Source organism: Osmerus mordax, chromosome 20 (genome assembly GCF_038355195.1).
Source record: "Osmerus mordax isolate fOsmMor3 chromosome 20, fOsmMor3.pri, whole genome shotgun sequence".
Taxonomy (NCBI): Eukaryota; Metazoa; Chordata; class Actinopteri; order Osmeriformes; family Osmeridae; genus Osmerus; species Osmerus mordax.
In genome coordinates, this window is record NC_090069.1 from 10,823,032 (window position 1) to 10,840,436 (window position 17,405).

Below are 17,405 nucleotides of genomic sequence, written 5' to 3' on the forward strand. Positions count from 1 at the left end.
TTCTGAATTTCCCTCTGATACAACAGACATGGAACACTTCTTAGATAGTTTGGAAATACCAACTCTACACTCTGAGGCAACAAAAAATGTAGATCAAGCTCTCACACAAGATTAGCTTAAAAGTGCCATCATGGCAATGCAGAGCAATAAATCCCCAGGTCCCAATGGCTACCCTACAGATTTTAACAAGAACTTCAAAGAGGAGCTCACTCCAATCCTTATGAAAATGTTTCAGGAATCCTTGAAAAATGGTTCTCTACCCCCCACCCTTTCACAGGCGTCCAGCTCCCTTCTTCTTAAAAAGGACAAGGATCCAACCCAGTGTGGATCTTACCGCCCCATCTCTCTTTTGAACGTAGCTTTTAAATCGGTTTGGAGCTTTTTCTGGTTATAAATACAATTTTCAAAAAAGCATATGCTTTCCAATTAACAACTCAGCACTACATATTCTACCAGGATCATTTCCCTTTCCCATATCTCAAGATGGTTTCAAATATCTAGGTATACACTTTACTCGCTCCTTCTCCTCTCTGTCTGAAGCTAACTATGGCCCCCAAGTCAATCAAATGAAGGCTGACTTTGAAAGACGCAGTTTACCACTTACTATGGCAGGGAAAATACAAACTGTGAAGATGACAATACTTCCCATATTTCTTTATTTATTCCAATGCCTGCCAGTCTTTATACCCAAGTCATTTTTTAAATCAGCCAACCAATCCATAACATCATTTATTTGGGGGAATAAGATTCCGAGGGTTAAGAAGTCCATTCTGCAAAGATATTGTGAGGTGGGGGGATTGGGCCCTCCAAGCTTTAGCCATTATTATTGGGTATCCAACATACAAAAGATATTATATTGGCTCCATTGACCAGATACAAACTGGTGTCTACTTGAGGCTCAGTTTTCCCTACTAGCTTTAGTGTATTCCTCCTTGCCAGTGCAACTCTCTAGATATATATCCAATCTGGTTGTATTGTCCACTCTCAATTTTCAATAAATTTCACTGTCACTATAAGCTAATCATCAGCGTCGGTTCTGGGCCCGATTTATAAGAACCATCTTTTCCCTCCCTCTACACTGGACTCAACATTTAAACAATGGAGTTTGAACGGTCTCATATACATTAAAGACCTATATATAGATAACATATTTGACAGTTTTGAAAATCTGTGTAAACGATATAACCTACATCGCAGTTCTTTTTTTAAGTATCTACAAATTCGCCACTTTGTTAAGAGTAAATGTGTTCATTTTCCCGATCTCCCAGCCGTCACAGTGTTGGACAAACTTACTCTCACCTTTGTGAATAAAGGACTAATCTCTCTACTTTATTCTCAGTTGATGTCTCTTGGAGATTGTAAGGCTGGGTGTCAAACCTGCCCCCACCGCTCATATGCTAAAGTCTGGAGTTTCTGGACGGTCTCAACTTGATGGCTCTCACACCCCATTCAAGATTTGGTCTGATTGGTTGGTCTTGTGTATAAAGGGAATTGTAATGCATTGTTCTGTGGATTCTTCATCTCCTGAGACTTTCTCCTCAGTTCTCCCTTGTCCTACTGTTCTACTCCTTGCTCACCTCTTGCTTTCTCTCTGATTTACAATGATCATGGTAGAGTAGGTAAGATTTAAAGCTTTCATATTGTAACATGTTTGCCTTATAATTGATTTCATTCATTTGCAATGTCATTAAATGCGTATTTTATTTAACTGTACTTTGACCATTCTTGCTCTGATTTAACCCATAGAGTCAAATACCTGGAATTCTATTGGTATTGGCATGATTTGGTTCATGCTAATACACTATTCAGTTTCCCATCTTCCTTTAAACCATAGGGGAATTCGTTTTGGTTGTTTGGCCAATATTTAACCCCCTACAAGATCAAAGCCTAAACAAATATAAAAGTAGGTGGGAGGATGAGCTTGGTATAGATCTGCCGGAGGAATATTGGGAAAAGGCACTGAAAAGAGTCAATTCTTCACCTTCATGTGCCAGACTGGGGCTTATACAATTTAAGGTTTTGCATAGAGTTAATTTAAGCAAAGCAAGGCTTGCCAGCATATACCCTGGGACTGGCGCTCTTTTCTCCAGCCAACCTAGTGCATTCTTTCTGGTCTTGTCCCCAACTTTCAGGCTACTGGGCAATAGTTTTTAAAACACTAAGCAAGGCTCTTGGAGTGATGCTGGAACCCTGTCCACTTATAGCAATATTTGGGGTGGCTGATGAAACTCTGAGTTTTAATGCAAACCAGTCGGACATAATTGCATTCACATCACTTTTGGCCCGGAGGAGAATTTTGTTAGTTTGGAAATCTTCTACTTCCCCATCAGCTTCGGTCTGGCTAGAAGATGTAATGTTTTTTCTAAAGCTGGAGAAGATCAAATTTACACTCAAAGGGTCTGTGGAAAGGTTCTATTTCAAGTGGGGACCGTTTTTGTCGTATTTTGAAAGTCTGAAAGAGTTGTCCAATGGGTGAGTGTCCCTAATTGTAACTGAGACTCTCCCCCCTCTCTATCCTTTCCTAGCCGTTTATTTATTTATTTTTATAAACCATTCTTCTTTCTATTCATTGCCTATTTATTTATCTCCTTTTTTTCTATCGATATTCGATCTCCTCACAGAATGGTTGACACATTGTAAATAATTACTATATTTGAGCCACTTAATGTGTTATAGACATATGTGGGCTTATGTTTTGGAAGAATATTGATGCATAGCTGTGAGAATGTACATTCATGACTGAGAATTTTTTTTGTTTTTATGAACATAATAACTGCCAAGAAGTGTATGGGGAGGGTGGGTGAGGGTAATCTTGTTCGTGTTTAATTTTTTTTAAATGAAAACATGGAGGAAAAATTTACTGCTTGAGATAACCTGTATTGTGCAATTCCTTCAATAAATACATTATATAAAAAACAGCTATGTCAAATCAAAGGTATGGTTGACATGGTTTGACTGATGTCAGTGGAAAGATACACGTCCATGGGTGCTTACTTTCGGCTAATTAGAACAAAGTGATCAAGATGATGCTGTCAGTGAAATGGTAAATGGGCTGCATTTATATAGCATTTGCCTCTCAGTCACCCATTCACACACTCACATGCAAGGTGCTGGCCTGCTCATCAGGAACATTTTGGGGTTCAGTGTCTTGATCAATGACACTTCAACACATAGCCAGGAGGAGTTGAGGATCGAACCACGAACCCCAAGAATCCTGCCTGCCCTCGTGTTTTATCAGCAAAGAATCAATTTGTCCAGGAAAACAATTTACAAGTTTGCAATCTGCAATTGAAAAAAGTCAAACATAAAATGTAAAAGTAGGACTATAATTATTACAACTGTGCGAGAAATGCCAGCAGTTGGTTTCTTCAGTGTGGTAAAGGCCTTATCAATTTCAAACCTCAAACATGGATTTTCAGTTGGTGTATCCCTGCCCAGTGATAGCGTAGGGTAAGAACTTCCATTTGATAACCCCAACCTCCAATCTCACCCCCTGAACAATGAAGGCCATGCCATTTTCATAACCATGTTCATCCTTAAAAACAACAACCATCTAGCCCCTTTGATTATAGCACAATGCTAATTCAAAGCGTTTTAAATGCATTAATGGCCACAGATTTGCATTTATATTGGATTTCCACATGCAGCATGAGGATTTGAGATAAAGCCAGCATGCCAACAATGAAAAAACACACATCATCTGATACAATGACCTCATAATAGAAAATGCTACAGAGTGGAGAATCAGGATGGGAGAGCAAAAGCTAAAACCAGATGGTTGGATACAACCATCACTGAGGAATGGATTGATAACCCCTGTGAATAACGATTCAATCTCAGGCAGAAAACTATGACACTCTACATCGCCAAAAGAGGCTGTCTGATGCATGATGAACATTGTACAGGAGTTAAACACTCATACATTTTATCAGACTAAGGGGATAGTGAAAAGAGCACTTGGGTTGGAGATTGCAATTTACAATGCCATGTCACCAACAATTACCTTGCAAGAGTGTTATTTTTCTCTTTTTTTCTGGGAAGCATAGTTCTTCCCCCTCCAAGTGACAATGACCGTTTCCTCCTTCCAACTGTGGGGTCGTCAAATCACAAATCAGTATGTTTGGCCTCAATGAGGCCATGACCTGTTTATTAAAGAAGGGGTGTGTTGGAAAAATGTAACATGTAACTGTTATCCTGTATAAGAATGATTCTGTGTTCAGTATTCCTTGTGTGCAGAGAGGCCTACCCCCAAATCTGAACTCGGTGTAACACTAGGCTTACGTAAACAAGGGGACCTGGGCTTGAGCACTATCTTACTGGAGAGGCCATAAAAGAGTTGGTCAAGCTTAGAGGGGTCAGAGAGCGCACACACTCAAACACGCACGCGCACCAGGTCTATGCAAGGGAGCCAATGAGGAAGAGTCATGGGACATTTGCATGCCTTTGTTTTAACCAAAGACTGTCAAGAGCGGTTTGTTTAAATAGGTAGCTAGCACAACATGCTAGCAGACAAACTTTGTAGCACAATGGCGTGTGATGTTTTTGTCTCCTTGCGGCCGCAAGCAATAAAGCTTTCTTAAACTTGTTCACCAACTGACTGTGTAATGCTTGATAGATTAATATTCCTGACAGGGTGGAGATTTGTTTTCTGCTGATTGGGTAGGAATTGGCCAGCAGTTTGCCTTCAGTTGTAATCTGTTTGTTTTGAGCAACAGAGAACTGGATGCTTAGTCTTTCCACAATCATCCCACCCGTATTCTGTGAAGACTCGTCCTATTCTACTCCTGATTGGGTAATACTCGCTGCCATCGTTGGTTTGATCAGGTTCACCGCCAATCAGAGTCAGAGGAGGGCGGGTCTCTTGGTGGTGAGTCGATTTGAAAGAATGCTCCAGATACCCCCCCGAGTAATAAGAAGTACACTTATAAAAGGAAGTAGGCTTGACATGCTCCAATACTGCACACTACTACTTCTGGTCCACTGATGTTATCATGTTCATGATGTTCATGGAAGATCCTTTGCAAGTCTCCTGCACTATATATATATTTTCCAATATACCTTTTTGAGCATCAAAGCATTTGTTTAATTTAAAGTTAAGTTATGGATCTGTTAATTTAATAAGTTAATAAAAATATGGTTCCCATCTCACAAGTTCCTCCAAAAGCCTATTTTTTGTAGTCTCACTGTCAAACTTTGTTGGACTATGTTTATTATCGTCATAGCTGTGTTCAGCCATGACGATATGACCACTTGAGTTGTGATATAGAGATAGACTGAGTGCATCTGTTCACACTGATTTCAATAGCAGATATCTTTTTTTTAAATGTCCATGTATCAATCTTAATAGTTTTATGAAAACGTGTTTTAAGTTGTGATTTACCACCACTGGCACGTCATCGGGCCTGTGGATATCGTGGCCCCGAGGGGTCACGTTGTGGCAGGTGTCCCTTATTTTTCTGTATTGAAGGTGGCAATCCTAATTAAGACAGTGTTCGAATTGTTCATCCATTATTTCAGTTGAACTGTTTTGTAATAATCCATGGCAATTTCACAGTTGGATACTTTTCATACATAATTGGATAGTTATTGTTCATTTTGCTGCAAGGAAAAGTTCTGTATTTTTCGAATTGCGCAATTTCATTAAAAAAATCAGGACAAAAACTTAGCTACTATTGCTGGCACATACTATACATTTTAAACGTTATCATCGCAAATAGCCAAGCAATTACGGGACCAAGAGCGATTCATTGTGAATTTATTTATTCACTAAATAGACATTAGAATTTATGCATCGCGATGCGGACATGGACGATGCTGCATCGATGCAGTGGCCGACCATAATCGATTATAACGCAATGATGTCGCTCGTTAATTTTCCGGTCACGGCATGAACATTCAAATGAAAAATAACATTTTCAGTAGCCGAACCAGTTTCATCTAGGCCTATGATTAAACTCTAGTCTCATCCGGGTCTCATTTACCTGACGTGATTAGTTGCGATTCGCATACTTGCAAAATGGCTGAGGGTGGCTGTGAGATCGTCCTTAAAAACGCTCCAAGCGTTTTAAAAGCTGATATATGGAAGCATTTCGGATTTTACCAACATGCTGGGAAGCACAAACTAGATAAGTCACATGCCATATGCAAAGCCTGTCACACCAAAATAAAACTTTTGGGGAACATTCTACAGGTACACACTTGCACTCTTGTGGGGAGTTTCATGTTGTTCAATTGTAACTTGTTTAACTGCATGCTCTTATGGTTCTCCCCTTTGGCACTTATTTGGTTTTCCACCATGTATGCCTCATGTTTTGGCTGCTCGCAATGGGGCTATCTCGTTGTTATGATCAGTGACCTATGCTCTTTTGTAAAGCTCTCTCTTGGAAGTCGCTTTGGATAAAAGCGTCTGCTAAATGCATAAATGTAATGTAATGTAACACTACCAACTTAAGAAATCACGTAGGCCGTTTCCATCCTGAGATATTAGCAACAACGGAAAATGCTAACCCTGGGCCAGCGACTCAGAGGATTAATGAGACTGTGTTCAATACCTCTGAGCGAGGAACGAGAATAACCCAGTCCATGGGAGTCTTCATAGCAAAAGGTTTACAACCTTATCCCATCGTGGAAAATTAGGGATCTCAGTATTTGGTGAGGATGCTTGAGCCGCGGTACAAGATCCCATCGCGTACCACCTTTTCAGAACATTTACATTTATTCATTTAGCAGACGCTTTTATCCAAAGCGACTTCCAAGAGAGAGCTTTACAAAGTGCATAGGTCACTGATCATAACAACAAGATAGCCAAAAAACATCGCGAGTAGCCAAAACATGAAGCACACATTGTGAACAACCAAAGTAAGTGCCAAAGGGAAGAACCATAAGAGCATGTAGTTAAACAAGTTACAATTAAACAACATGAACAGCTATAAGTGCAAGTGTACCTGTGGAAAAAAGCAAGCAACAGTAATAAAACAATATATCACAGCGAGTACAAAAATTTAAATCAGTTACCACTAACCACAAGAGCAACAAGTCTTTAAGCAAGAGTCATTGTGATCCTTGAGGAAACTAACATCGGGTCAAGCGAACCGTTCCTAAGTACCGTTGTACTCCCGGAACAAGTGCGTCTTGAGCCTTTTCTTGAAGGTGGAGAGACAGTCAGTGTCTCTGATGGAGGTGGGGAGTTGATTCCACCACTGGGGGGCCAGACAGGAGAAGAGCTTGTGTTGGGACCGGGCGGTCTTGAGCGGTGGGACCACCAGGCGGTTGTCTGAAGAAGACCGTAGGTGACGGGTGGGGGTGTAAGGCTGCAGGAGAGACTTGATGTAAACAGGTGCAGTCCCGTTCACTGCTCGGAAGGTCAATACCAGGGTCTTGAATCTGATACGGGCCATGATAGGTAGCCAGTGGAGAGAGATGAGGAGCGGGGTAACATGGGAGCGTCTGGGTAGATTGTAGACCAGGCGGCGAATAAAAACCCATTCTGATTCTGAAAATTCTGTTTACAGTTTTTTACAATTGCTAAAACACTAAACCCCATTCTCTGAATCAAATCTTCAGTGAACTAAACCAATTTGTCAAATCAGACACTCTTTTGGCAAAACTCTAAACACATTCTCATTCACGAAACACATTTTGCACTGTGATGCACTTGTGCTGCAAAATGGTAAACACAGGCGGCAAATAGTAAACACAACTACAACACAGTTGTCATCTGTAAAACACAATGACTCAAAATTGTTCACACTTTTTTCTAATGGTGGTCTGGGACAATGTCAGCCTTCACCGTGGTGTCCGTATACAAGAAACGTATAGTCCGTATAGTTCAAAACCAACCAGCATTTTTTACTGTAAATGTTTGCCAGTACATGTCCACCATACAGCCGTTTGGCAACCAAATTGAGTTTTTCTCTGTGTGGCGGTGAACGTAACCCTTATACCAGGGTAAATCTCCTACAGGCAATGGAATTGGCCTGTGGTGACACAGGTGTGGAGTCTTGGGCTGGATCCAGCACATCAGGGTTTTTTTTTACCCCGTTTCTCTTTGTTCTTTGTTGACAGTACTAAGTTGTGATGGTTACTGTAATATTTTCAAATAAAATCCAATTTACAGTATTTGTATAGCCCTTTTTACAAGCAATGGCACAGAGGGCTTTACATATGCCCATAAAACTGCCCCTCAACCAACCTCAACCCTCAAGGAAGACAAGGAAAAAAAATAATCACTCGAGGGGAAAAAATGGAAGAAACCTTGGGAGGAGCAATTCAGTGAGGGATCCCCTCCTCCAGAGACGGTTGGTGAAAGAGAGGTGCAGAGCACAAGCTAAACATAGTCATACATCAGGAAAGTGTCAATCCAGTGTTTCAAAATCCAAAATCAATTTTCTTTATTGCTACGTAAATGCATTTACTTTGTATACATAAACAAATTTGTCTTTACATGTAACTACATGGCCTGGGTGCTGTGTTCTCAATTTTTTGGTGTTGTGTCTAATGATTGCTCCATAGTGTTTATATATTGATTTGCTGTGTTTATGATCTGACAGCATTGTTTGATTTGGAGCACAGGTTACATGGTTTAGGAGCGAGTGTTTGATTTTGCCAGAAGAGTCAGAGGTTTTGGAAATTGAGTTTGAATATTTGGTTTTGTGTTTACAGTTTTGAGAAAATGGTTGACTGTTTCAAGAAATGTGTTTTAGCAATGTGAAAAACTGTAAACTCAAAGCCACTCATTTGGGGATCTGACTACAAGAGCACCAATTCACAAAAAATAAGTTCCAGTGCACATGCTGAAAAATAACTATAACGATTATTGGTCCAATGTCAGCCGTACATCATCGTTGTAGTGTTTGACAGTAGGAATTAAGCAGTTACATAGCTAGCTACTCTCCAACTATTAGCTACTCTCCCTTTGTATAATAATAAGAACTAGATTTCAAATTTCTGGGGAAAATGGGTCAGTTTTATTTGTATTTATAAAGATGACATAGATTTGAAAGCATACATTTGTTGCAACGTTGTCATCGGCCGTTGGCACCGGCAAGTTCACTGGTAGCGATCATTGTCAATAACAATGCTAAATGCAACCATTTGGTCTCAGTTAGAGCACTGCGTGGAGAAGCTGACCCTGGTAAATTGTACTACTACTAGACTACTGCTGTGTTTGTCTTGGTAGCGATTGCGTTGCTTGAATTCATTTCAACATTCCATTAGCGGTTTAGCATAGCCGCGGGAACATATTTCATCAGGGGAACGCTGTGGGGGCTTAATGTTGCGGTGGTGTATTTTCAAGTCATATCATTTTTCATTATTGTGCTGTTAGCAGGGGATGCTGCAGCACCCCTAGTTCCTGCGGCCATGCGGTTTAGGCTGAAATTAATTATTTTCATGAACAGATTGACAAAGTTTAGGTTTTGGCAATGAAGTTCAGGTTAGTAGTCAGATAGTTTCACCTATTGAAAGACTTTTGATCTAAGTAAGGGGAGCGCCTAACATGTTCTGTTGCCGTTTGACTTCCTAAACAGCTGTGTAGATGTTTTTGTAGTGTCTCGCGTAGGCTACAGCGTTGCAGTGAGCAACACTGGTTTGAAACCACAGGTAATGATAATTTCACCAACAAATCGTTTACTTGTAATGTAATTTCATATTAAATCCTACAACGAAAATGTATTTGTGAGGAATGTTTATAACGATAAACAGATGCAACAATTGAAAACAGATGCATCATAGACCACTGTAGTATGTGTTGCCCGGATAACAGAGGCTAATGTCATGATGCTAATGCTTCAGTGAAATAGTAGACTATCGTTTCCGAAAGTAGATGTGGGCCTACTTCCTTAATAATATCATCTAATATTGTACATTACATTTCACAATTGTGTTTCACATCACAAAGTAAAATGAGTAAATAGTTATCACCCTGGCCTCTTTGCTTGTGGCGTTTCTGCAGCTTCCTTGCAGTAAAGCTATAGTTAGCCTAGCTATCCCCCAAGTTAACAGATGCAAAACGAATGTTCTGCTACAGGTAGTCACACGTGTTTTTGTGACTTTGGAAACGTCAGTGACTGTGACTAGCAAGTTAGCCACCGTTAGCTTCACTTTTCGCCACTAAAACGTAATTTGAACTTAAACCATCCAATGGAACGTAAATAAAAATACAACCAACGCAATCGCTACCAAGACAAACCTTTTGACACCGCCGTTGTGTATGTAGTACAAATATTGAGGGATCCTTAGGGGCGCGAAAATAAACAAGAATAATAATATATATGTGAGAGAACAAAGGTTGTGCTCTTGCCAAAGGCAAGCACACCCAAATATAGCTGCAAGCAGCGATGCAGGTTCCTCCGCAAAATGCCAAAATATTATAAACATGTACACTGTCGAAGATCGAAAGTTGGACAACAAGAGAGCAAAACTACTTCATGTTTGGCCAAAAACAGACTGGATGGGGATTTGAACTCATGAGGTTACAAGTCAGTCTCTCTATCCTCTCTGCTACACACCAACTGTTGAGATTGTAGGAATAGAAAGGGCAGACTATTAGCTTTGGTCAGCTTTGGGACAAAGGTTAAGAAAAGGTTGCATGAACTTGTATTTCAGAATGATGTCATCCTGTTTAGCTAAACGGATAATCAAAATTAGGACAGGCCAAAAGATAATGGCTGGATTCCAACATACTACCTTATACTTTACAGGTCACCACCCCAGCCCATTGAGCTATTCTCAGTGTTGAATATTGTCATGTTCAGTTACTGTATAAAAACGTAAGGTGTTTCTTCAATAAATTGCAAACAGAAATATATTAGGCCTAGCCCATCTATGGTGTTTCATTGTATTATCAACGTGTAAACAAAGAAGTTGACCATTATATTCACAATTGTACTACTTATAGCATGAACATCTTCATAGCTTTTCAAGCTTCAAAAACAAAACATTCTGCAGTGTTCCAATATTAAATAAAAAGGATACATAAAACTAAAGCACTGAGCACAACATGGCATTTCCTGAATGTGCAAAACATAACAAACATTAGTCACGTTTGGGGACCGCTAGGTTTTTGTGCAAGAAAACTAGTAGATCTACATGCTCTGATTTGAGAGCGGATCTTTTTGCAGTGACCACATCTCCTGCAGTGGAGAAAACACGCTCTGCAGATACACCTGTAGCGGGGTTTGCTCGTTTAAAGATAGAAATACTTAATTTATCATAAAGTCTCGGGGCACCACCCTAATATTGGTTTAGGACATTAGGGAATCCTATGTTTAATATGTAATAATCAGTCTTATCTTTAGGAATGAATTTGTTCTAAGTGTAGAGCCAATCGTAACATCAGTGAACACGCACGTCAAAATATCTTTACAATGAATTTATTCAAGTAAGGTAAACAGATTCTATGAACAACTTGGATTATGGGTTTGATATGAGAGATTGGTTTCAATGAACAGAATGAAATGGTCTAACTTAAAGAAAGACAGAAATTGTACAGTCAATGATTACATCCTTACAAATCATAAACAGAGCTCACGCCAATGCCATGTCGAGGAGGAAAGAGACCCCTTAAAGCGTGGATCCAGTGCTGAAGCTGTATGAAGCATCTTCTTCTCTGCGACATTTTTGTACCTCTTCATTAGGTCTGTCCTGACAGCGTTTTTTATCTCACGAACCATGGGTGAGTCATGGGTTTCAGTCATGTTTTGAAGGAGTTGTGTCATGACAGGGGTGACAAGAGACACTGTTGGATTGGCCTCTTCAGACATTAAAGTAGTTGCATCCTTCATTGCTTTTAAGGACCTGACGGTGTCCTCGGTGTTTGACACGTCGGTTTCATTTAGGGTGAAGAGATCTGCCTCTTACGTATGTCTGGAGATAGCAAGGTGGCACAAATCGTAGGTTGCTGTTCTAGGAATCTTTCAACCATATCGTACAAAATGTTCCACCGTGTCACATCATTCAGCAACTTTTGCTTTTTCAAGCACAGGCATTTCTGATTTTTCTTCAGTTCGTGGCTCGCTGTAGAGCTGTGATGGAAGAATGTTGCGATACATCGTATTCTCGCCAGAAGCCTGGCGAGCGAGGTCACATTGAGAGCCCGCTGGGATGCGATATTGAGTGTATGCGCGAAACATCTTACATGCAGAAATTTCCCAACTTGTGCTGCGATGACCATGTTTGAAGCATTGTCTGACACGAGCACTACACCTTTGTCGGTAATCTGCCATTCTTGCAAAACTTTGGACAACAGCTCCGCCAAATGTGCACCTCTGTGGAATTCGTAGAGGGCTCTTGTCTGCAGTACATGGGACACCATCTGCCAGTCCTTATTTATATAATGTGCTGTCACGGTAACAAATGATTCGGTTGCCACCGAAGTCCAGGAATCACATGTTATGGCAATTCTTGTTGCCTTGCTCATGGAAGCGATCATCTGGGCTTTGGTGTCGTTGTAAAGACCAGGCACCACTTGTTGTGGTCTTGTCAAGGTCTTCTTCAGACAACCGCCTGGTGGTCCCACCGCTCAAGACTGCCCGGTCCCAACACAAGCTCTTCTCCTGTCTGGCCCCCCAGTGGTGGAATCAACTCCCCACCTCCATCAGAGACACTGACTGTCTCTCCACCTTCAAGAAAAGGCTCAAGACGCACTTGTTCCGGGAGTACAACGGTACTTAGGAACGGTTCGCTTGACCCGATGTTAGTTTCCTCAAGGATCACAATGACTCTTGCTTAGAGACTTGTTGCTGTTGTGGTTAGTGGTAACTGATTTAAATTTTTGTTCTCGCTGTGATATATTGTTTTATTACTGTTGCTTGCTTTTTTCCACAGGTACACTTGCACTTATAGCTGTTCATTTTGTTTAATTGTAACTTGTTTAACTACATGCTCTTATGGTTCTTCCCTTTGGCACTTACTTTGGTTGTTCACAATGTGTGCTTCATGTTTTGGCTACTCGCGATGTTTTTTGGCTATCTTGTTGTTATGATCAGTGACCTATGCACTTTGTAAAGCTCTCACTTGGAAGTCGCTTTGGATAAAAGCGTCTGCTAAATGAATAAATGTAAATGTAAATGCATGAAAGTTTGCACAGACAAGGAATTTACTTTGGTCGAAAGATACTGACCGAGGCAGCCATTATCGGTGCCCCCTTGAAAATTTCAGCAGAAACATGAGGAGAGGAGAGAAAAAGTCAACCCCAAAGCCTAGAAGAGTACAGTGTGGGATATGTTGATTCAGATTCAATTACTTATTACTTATTACTGTAAGCATTTGTGGTTGTGAATACAGTATTACACAGTACGAAAGAAAGAGTGTAGTAGGAACCAAACCTAATTTTGAAAAAGGTGATTATGGAATGGTGTGTGTGTGTGTGCCATGAACTGTAGCATACAGTAATACATACTATGTTCTACAATATTGTCAGAATGTCTTCTTACAGTCACTGTACTGTTGCACAGTATAATACAGTAATCCACCAGACTCTGACCAATCATATAGTGCACTGCAGTCAATGGATGCATGGGTGCTAAAATATATGTATGTGTATAGTATACCGTGTGTTGTGCTGAAACAGATATTATGTGTACATTACAGTAGATTGTTACATACCTGTTATCATTTCTACAGTAAAGGTTCAAATTATACCCACCACATTCAACTCAAATTAGGCTATTTATAGGCCTATTCTAAAGCCATGATTGGTTGGTGTTGAGTAAAGCAATGAGTGTTTGCACATGTGAGGAGTTAGTGTGAGGCACTGATGAATTAGTGTGGCATTTTGATCGGTTGTGTTTGAAAAAGGAAATAAAGATGCTTCCTGTTAGAATTTTGTGTGTTACATGGAGAATTGTGTGTTGTGTTTTGCAAAAAGTGTTTCATGAAAACTGAGTCAAAGGCCACAAATATGCATATGGTTTTGCAGATTTGATGTGTGCTTCTGGTGTTTGAGTGTCAGGTTTCTGAAATTGTGTAACAAGTAAGGATTGTGTGTAAGCAGTTGAAAAAAACTGTAATATCAGCAGGGCTCTCAAGTCTCACGCATTTCTCACACTTTGACGCAACACCTTGTATTTCTCACGTATTTCAACCATTTCTCACGCTGAGAAATAAGGGATAACTTTTCCCGCTATATACAATTAATGGACGAGGAACATGCATACTAAGATGATAGTTGTCAGGAGTTTTTACAGAATAAAAAGCCAATCAGAAAACATCACAAACGTTACACAAACGTTGACAGGTATGTGAATGTCACGCCAAACTTTTGATAAAACTTTATAACACTGATATTATACTTAAGTTTAATACAGCTTCTAGTAGTCACTGCATAGCCAAACAAAGCAATGTATGCCATATTGACCCCCAAAGCAAGATTTTACAGACACTGCGCAGCAACAGGAAACCAAAAGCCGTTGCTACTGTGTTGTGTTTTCATTGGCTGTGGGATATTAATTACCTGATTTAAGTGTCAATGAATTTGTGAATGTAGAAGATTGCACAAAACAATTACGTCTTAAATAATGATTTGCTTATTTAACAGGTAAAAACAACCATCACACCTTTTTGAAAGTGACGGCAGAGTCGACGACTGCAAAAGGAAAAGCTTACGCACATTAAATGTTTTACACAGTTCACCCCTTCAGCAGTCACTTGCTAAATACAGAAAGGGAAAATAAAATTACGAAGTACCTTAAAAACCATGCCATGATTGAAAGCTAACTCACCTATAAATTTTATATCGGGTTGTAAATCCTTGGCGGAATCTTTCCATGAAAGAGTGTAGTAGGAACCACACCTAATTTTGAAAAAGGTGATTATGGAATGGTGTGTGTGTGTGTGCCATGAACTGTAGCATACAGTAATACATACTATGTTCTACAATATTGTCAGAATGTCTTCTTACAGTCACTGTACTGTTGCACAGTATGATACAGTAATCCACCAGACTCTGACCAATCATATAGTGCACTGCAGTCAATGGATGCATGGGTGCTAAAATATATGTATGTGTATAGTATACCGTGTGTTGTGCTGAAACAGATATTATGTGTACATTACAGTAGATTGTTACATACCTGTTATCATTTCTACAGTAAAGGTTCAAATTATACCCACCACATTCAACTCAAATTAGGCTATTTATAGGCCTATTCTAAAGCCATGATTGGTTGGTGTTGAGTAAAGGAATGAGTGTTTGCACATGTGAGGAGTTAGTGTGAGGCACTGATGAATTAGTGTGGCATTTTGATTGGTTGTGTTTGAAAAAGGAAATAAAGATGCTTCCTGTTAGAATTTTGTGTGTTACGTGGAGAATTGTGTGTTGTGTTTTGCAAAAAGTGTTTCATGAAAACTGAGTCAAAGGCCACAAATATGCATATGGTTTTGCAGATTTGATGTGTGCTTCTGGTGTTTGAGTGTCAGGTTTCTGAAATTGTGCAACAAGTAAGGATTGTGTGTAAGCAGTTGAAAAAAACTGTAATATCAGCAGGGCTCTCAAGTCTCACGCATTTCTCACACTTTGACGCAACACCTTGTATTTCTCACGTATTTCAACCATTTCTCACGCTGAGAAATAAGGGATAACTTTTCCCGCTATATACAATTAATGGACGAGGAACAGGCATACTAAGATGATAGTTGTCAGGAGTTTTTACAGAATAAAAAGCCAATCAGAAAACATCACAAACGTTACACAAACGTTGACAGGTACTTTTGATAAAACTTTATAACACTGATATTATACTTAAGTTTCATACAGCTTCTAGTAGTCACTGCATAGCCAAACAAAGCAATGTATGCCATATTGACCCCCAAAGCAAGATTTTACAGACACTGCGCAGCAACAGGAAACCAAAAGCCGTTGCTACTGTGTTGTGTTTTCATTGGCTGTGGGATATTAATTACCTGATTTAAGTGTCAATGAATTTGTGAATGTAGGAGATTGCACAAAACAATTACGTCTTAAATAATGATTTGCTTATTTAACAGGTAAAAAAACCATCACACCTTTTTGAAAGTGACGGCAGAGTCGACGACTGCAAAAGGAAAAGCTTACGCACATTAAATGTTTTACACAGTTCACCCCTTCAGCAGTCACTTGCTAAATACAGAAAGGGAAAATAAAATTACGAAGTACCTTAAAAACCATGCCATGATTGAAAGCTAACTCACCTATAAATTTTATATCGGGTTGTAAATCCTTGGCGGAATCTTTCCATGAAGGAGAGGTAAGTCCGAGAGTGGTGGAAAGGTCCGCGGTCAGAGATGAGCCAATCAAATTGCTTGGTGACATGTTGCTCTGCTGCCAACGGGTCTTGGCGGGAAGACTGAACTGTTATATGGTCCCATATAAACAGGAAGCAGATTACCTCAATAAACCTCCAGTTCATGCTTTTCTTTCAGCCACTCTCTGTTCATTCTCGCTCCATTCTGTGGAGACCTGTGGAGAAAGAAAGAGAGTGAGAAAAAGACAGAGGAATAGAGGCAAGAGTGAAGTATATAACACGAGATATCTATTTCAAATGAGGGTAAAAAGAGACTGAAATAGATGTGAAGCTAAACGTGTTATTTGATTGCAAAAAAAATTAAGGTAATCATGTTGATGAAAATCGAACATGACAACTCATCAAAATGGTTGTTTTCACAATGACAAGATTTTAGTATTTATTTATGTCAGGACTTATTTTCTGATTTTCTTTGTCACCATATGCTCACAGTTTACGTTGGGACCCCCATATTTCAACTCTCCATTCTAAGAGGGAATGTTGCCTGTTTGTTTTGCAGTTAAAAATGGATTATATCCATGGTTGCAAGGCTTTTTTTCCAGCAGACTAATGGGTGCTGTTAAAGTGCAGACAAGGTTAAGAGCCTGCTTTATGATATGTTATGACATTAAGGGCCTCATTTACTAACAGGATTGCGCCCATTTCAGGTGTACAATAGCTGGTAAAGACATAAAACCGTATTTACAAAGGCAGCGCACTTGAGTAAAAACGCAGATTACTGCTGCTGGGAGAGTATAAGGGAAAGTGGGAGGAGAGGTGTATTTCTTCCTTGTAACATGTTTATGTTAGCTGTAACTTCGTGAACCAATATTTCTATCTTCTGTTCGCTGAACCTTCTTTTTCTTTCCCTCTTATCACCCAAGGTGGCAGTCAGGCCCGTAAAGATTACCCCCGCAGCCCCCGCACCGCGGGGGGGCCTCTCAGGGATGGCAGGCCCCCCGTTTTTTTATTTTTTTTATCCAATTTGAATTACATGGGATGTATTATTGTCTTGTCTGTGTTTCCAGGGTTGATATAAAAAATAAAGGAAAGTATATTTAATTGTGCTTTCTTTGTTAGCTAGGTAAGTGACATGACGAAGTAGGTCAGATGGTCACACAGACCGGCGAGCCCGCTGCAAATAGG

At 39.9% G+C, this 17,405-nt stretch overlaps 1 protein-coding gene across 1 annotated transcript in view; it reads right to left on the reverse strand.

Annotated features, from left to right (window-relative positions):
- Positions 1–17,405, reverse strand: part of brinp1 (bone morphogenetic protein/retinoic acid inducible neural-specific 1) — a 267,761-nt gene that overhangs the window by 171,672 nt on the left and 78,684 nt on the right. The window contains exon 2 of the mRNA XM_067258344.1: positions 16,168–16,435. Coding sequence (XP_067114445.1) covers positions 16,168–16,385 — 218 coding nt within the window. The 5' untranslated portion in view covers positions 16,386–16,435. The remainder of the gene's footprint in view (positions 1–16,167; positions 16,436–17,405) is intronic.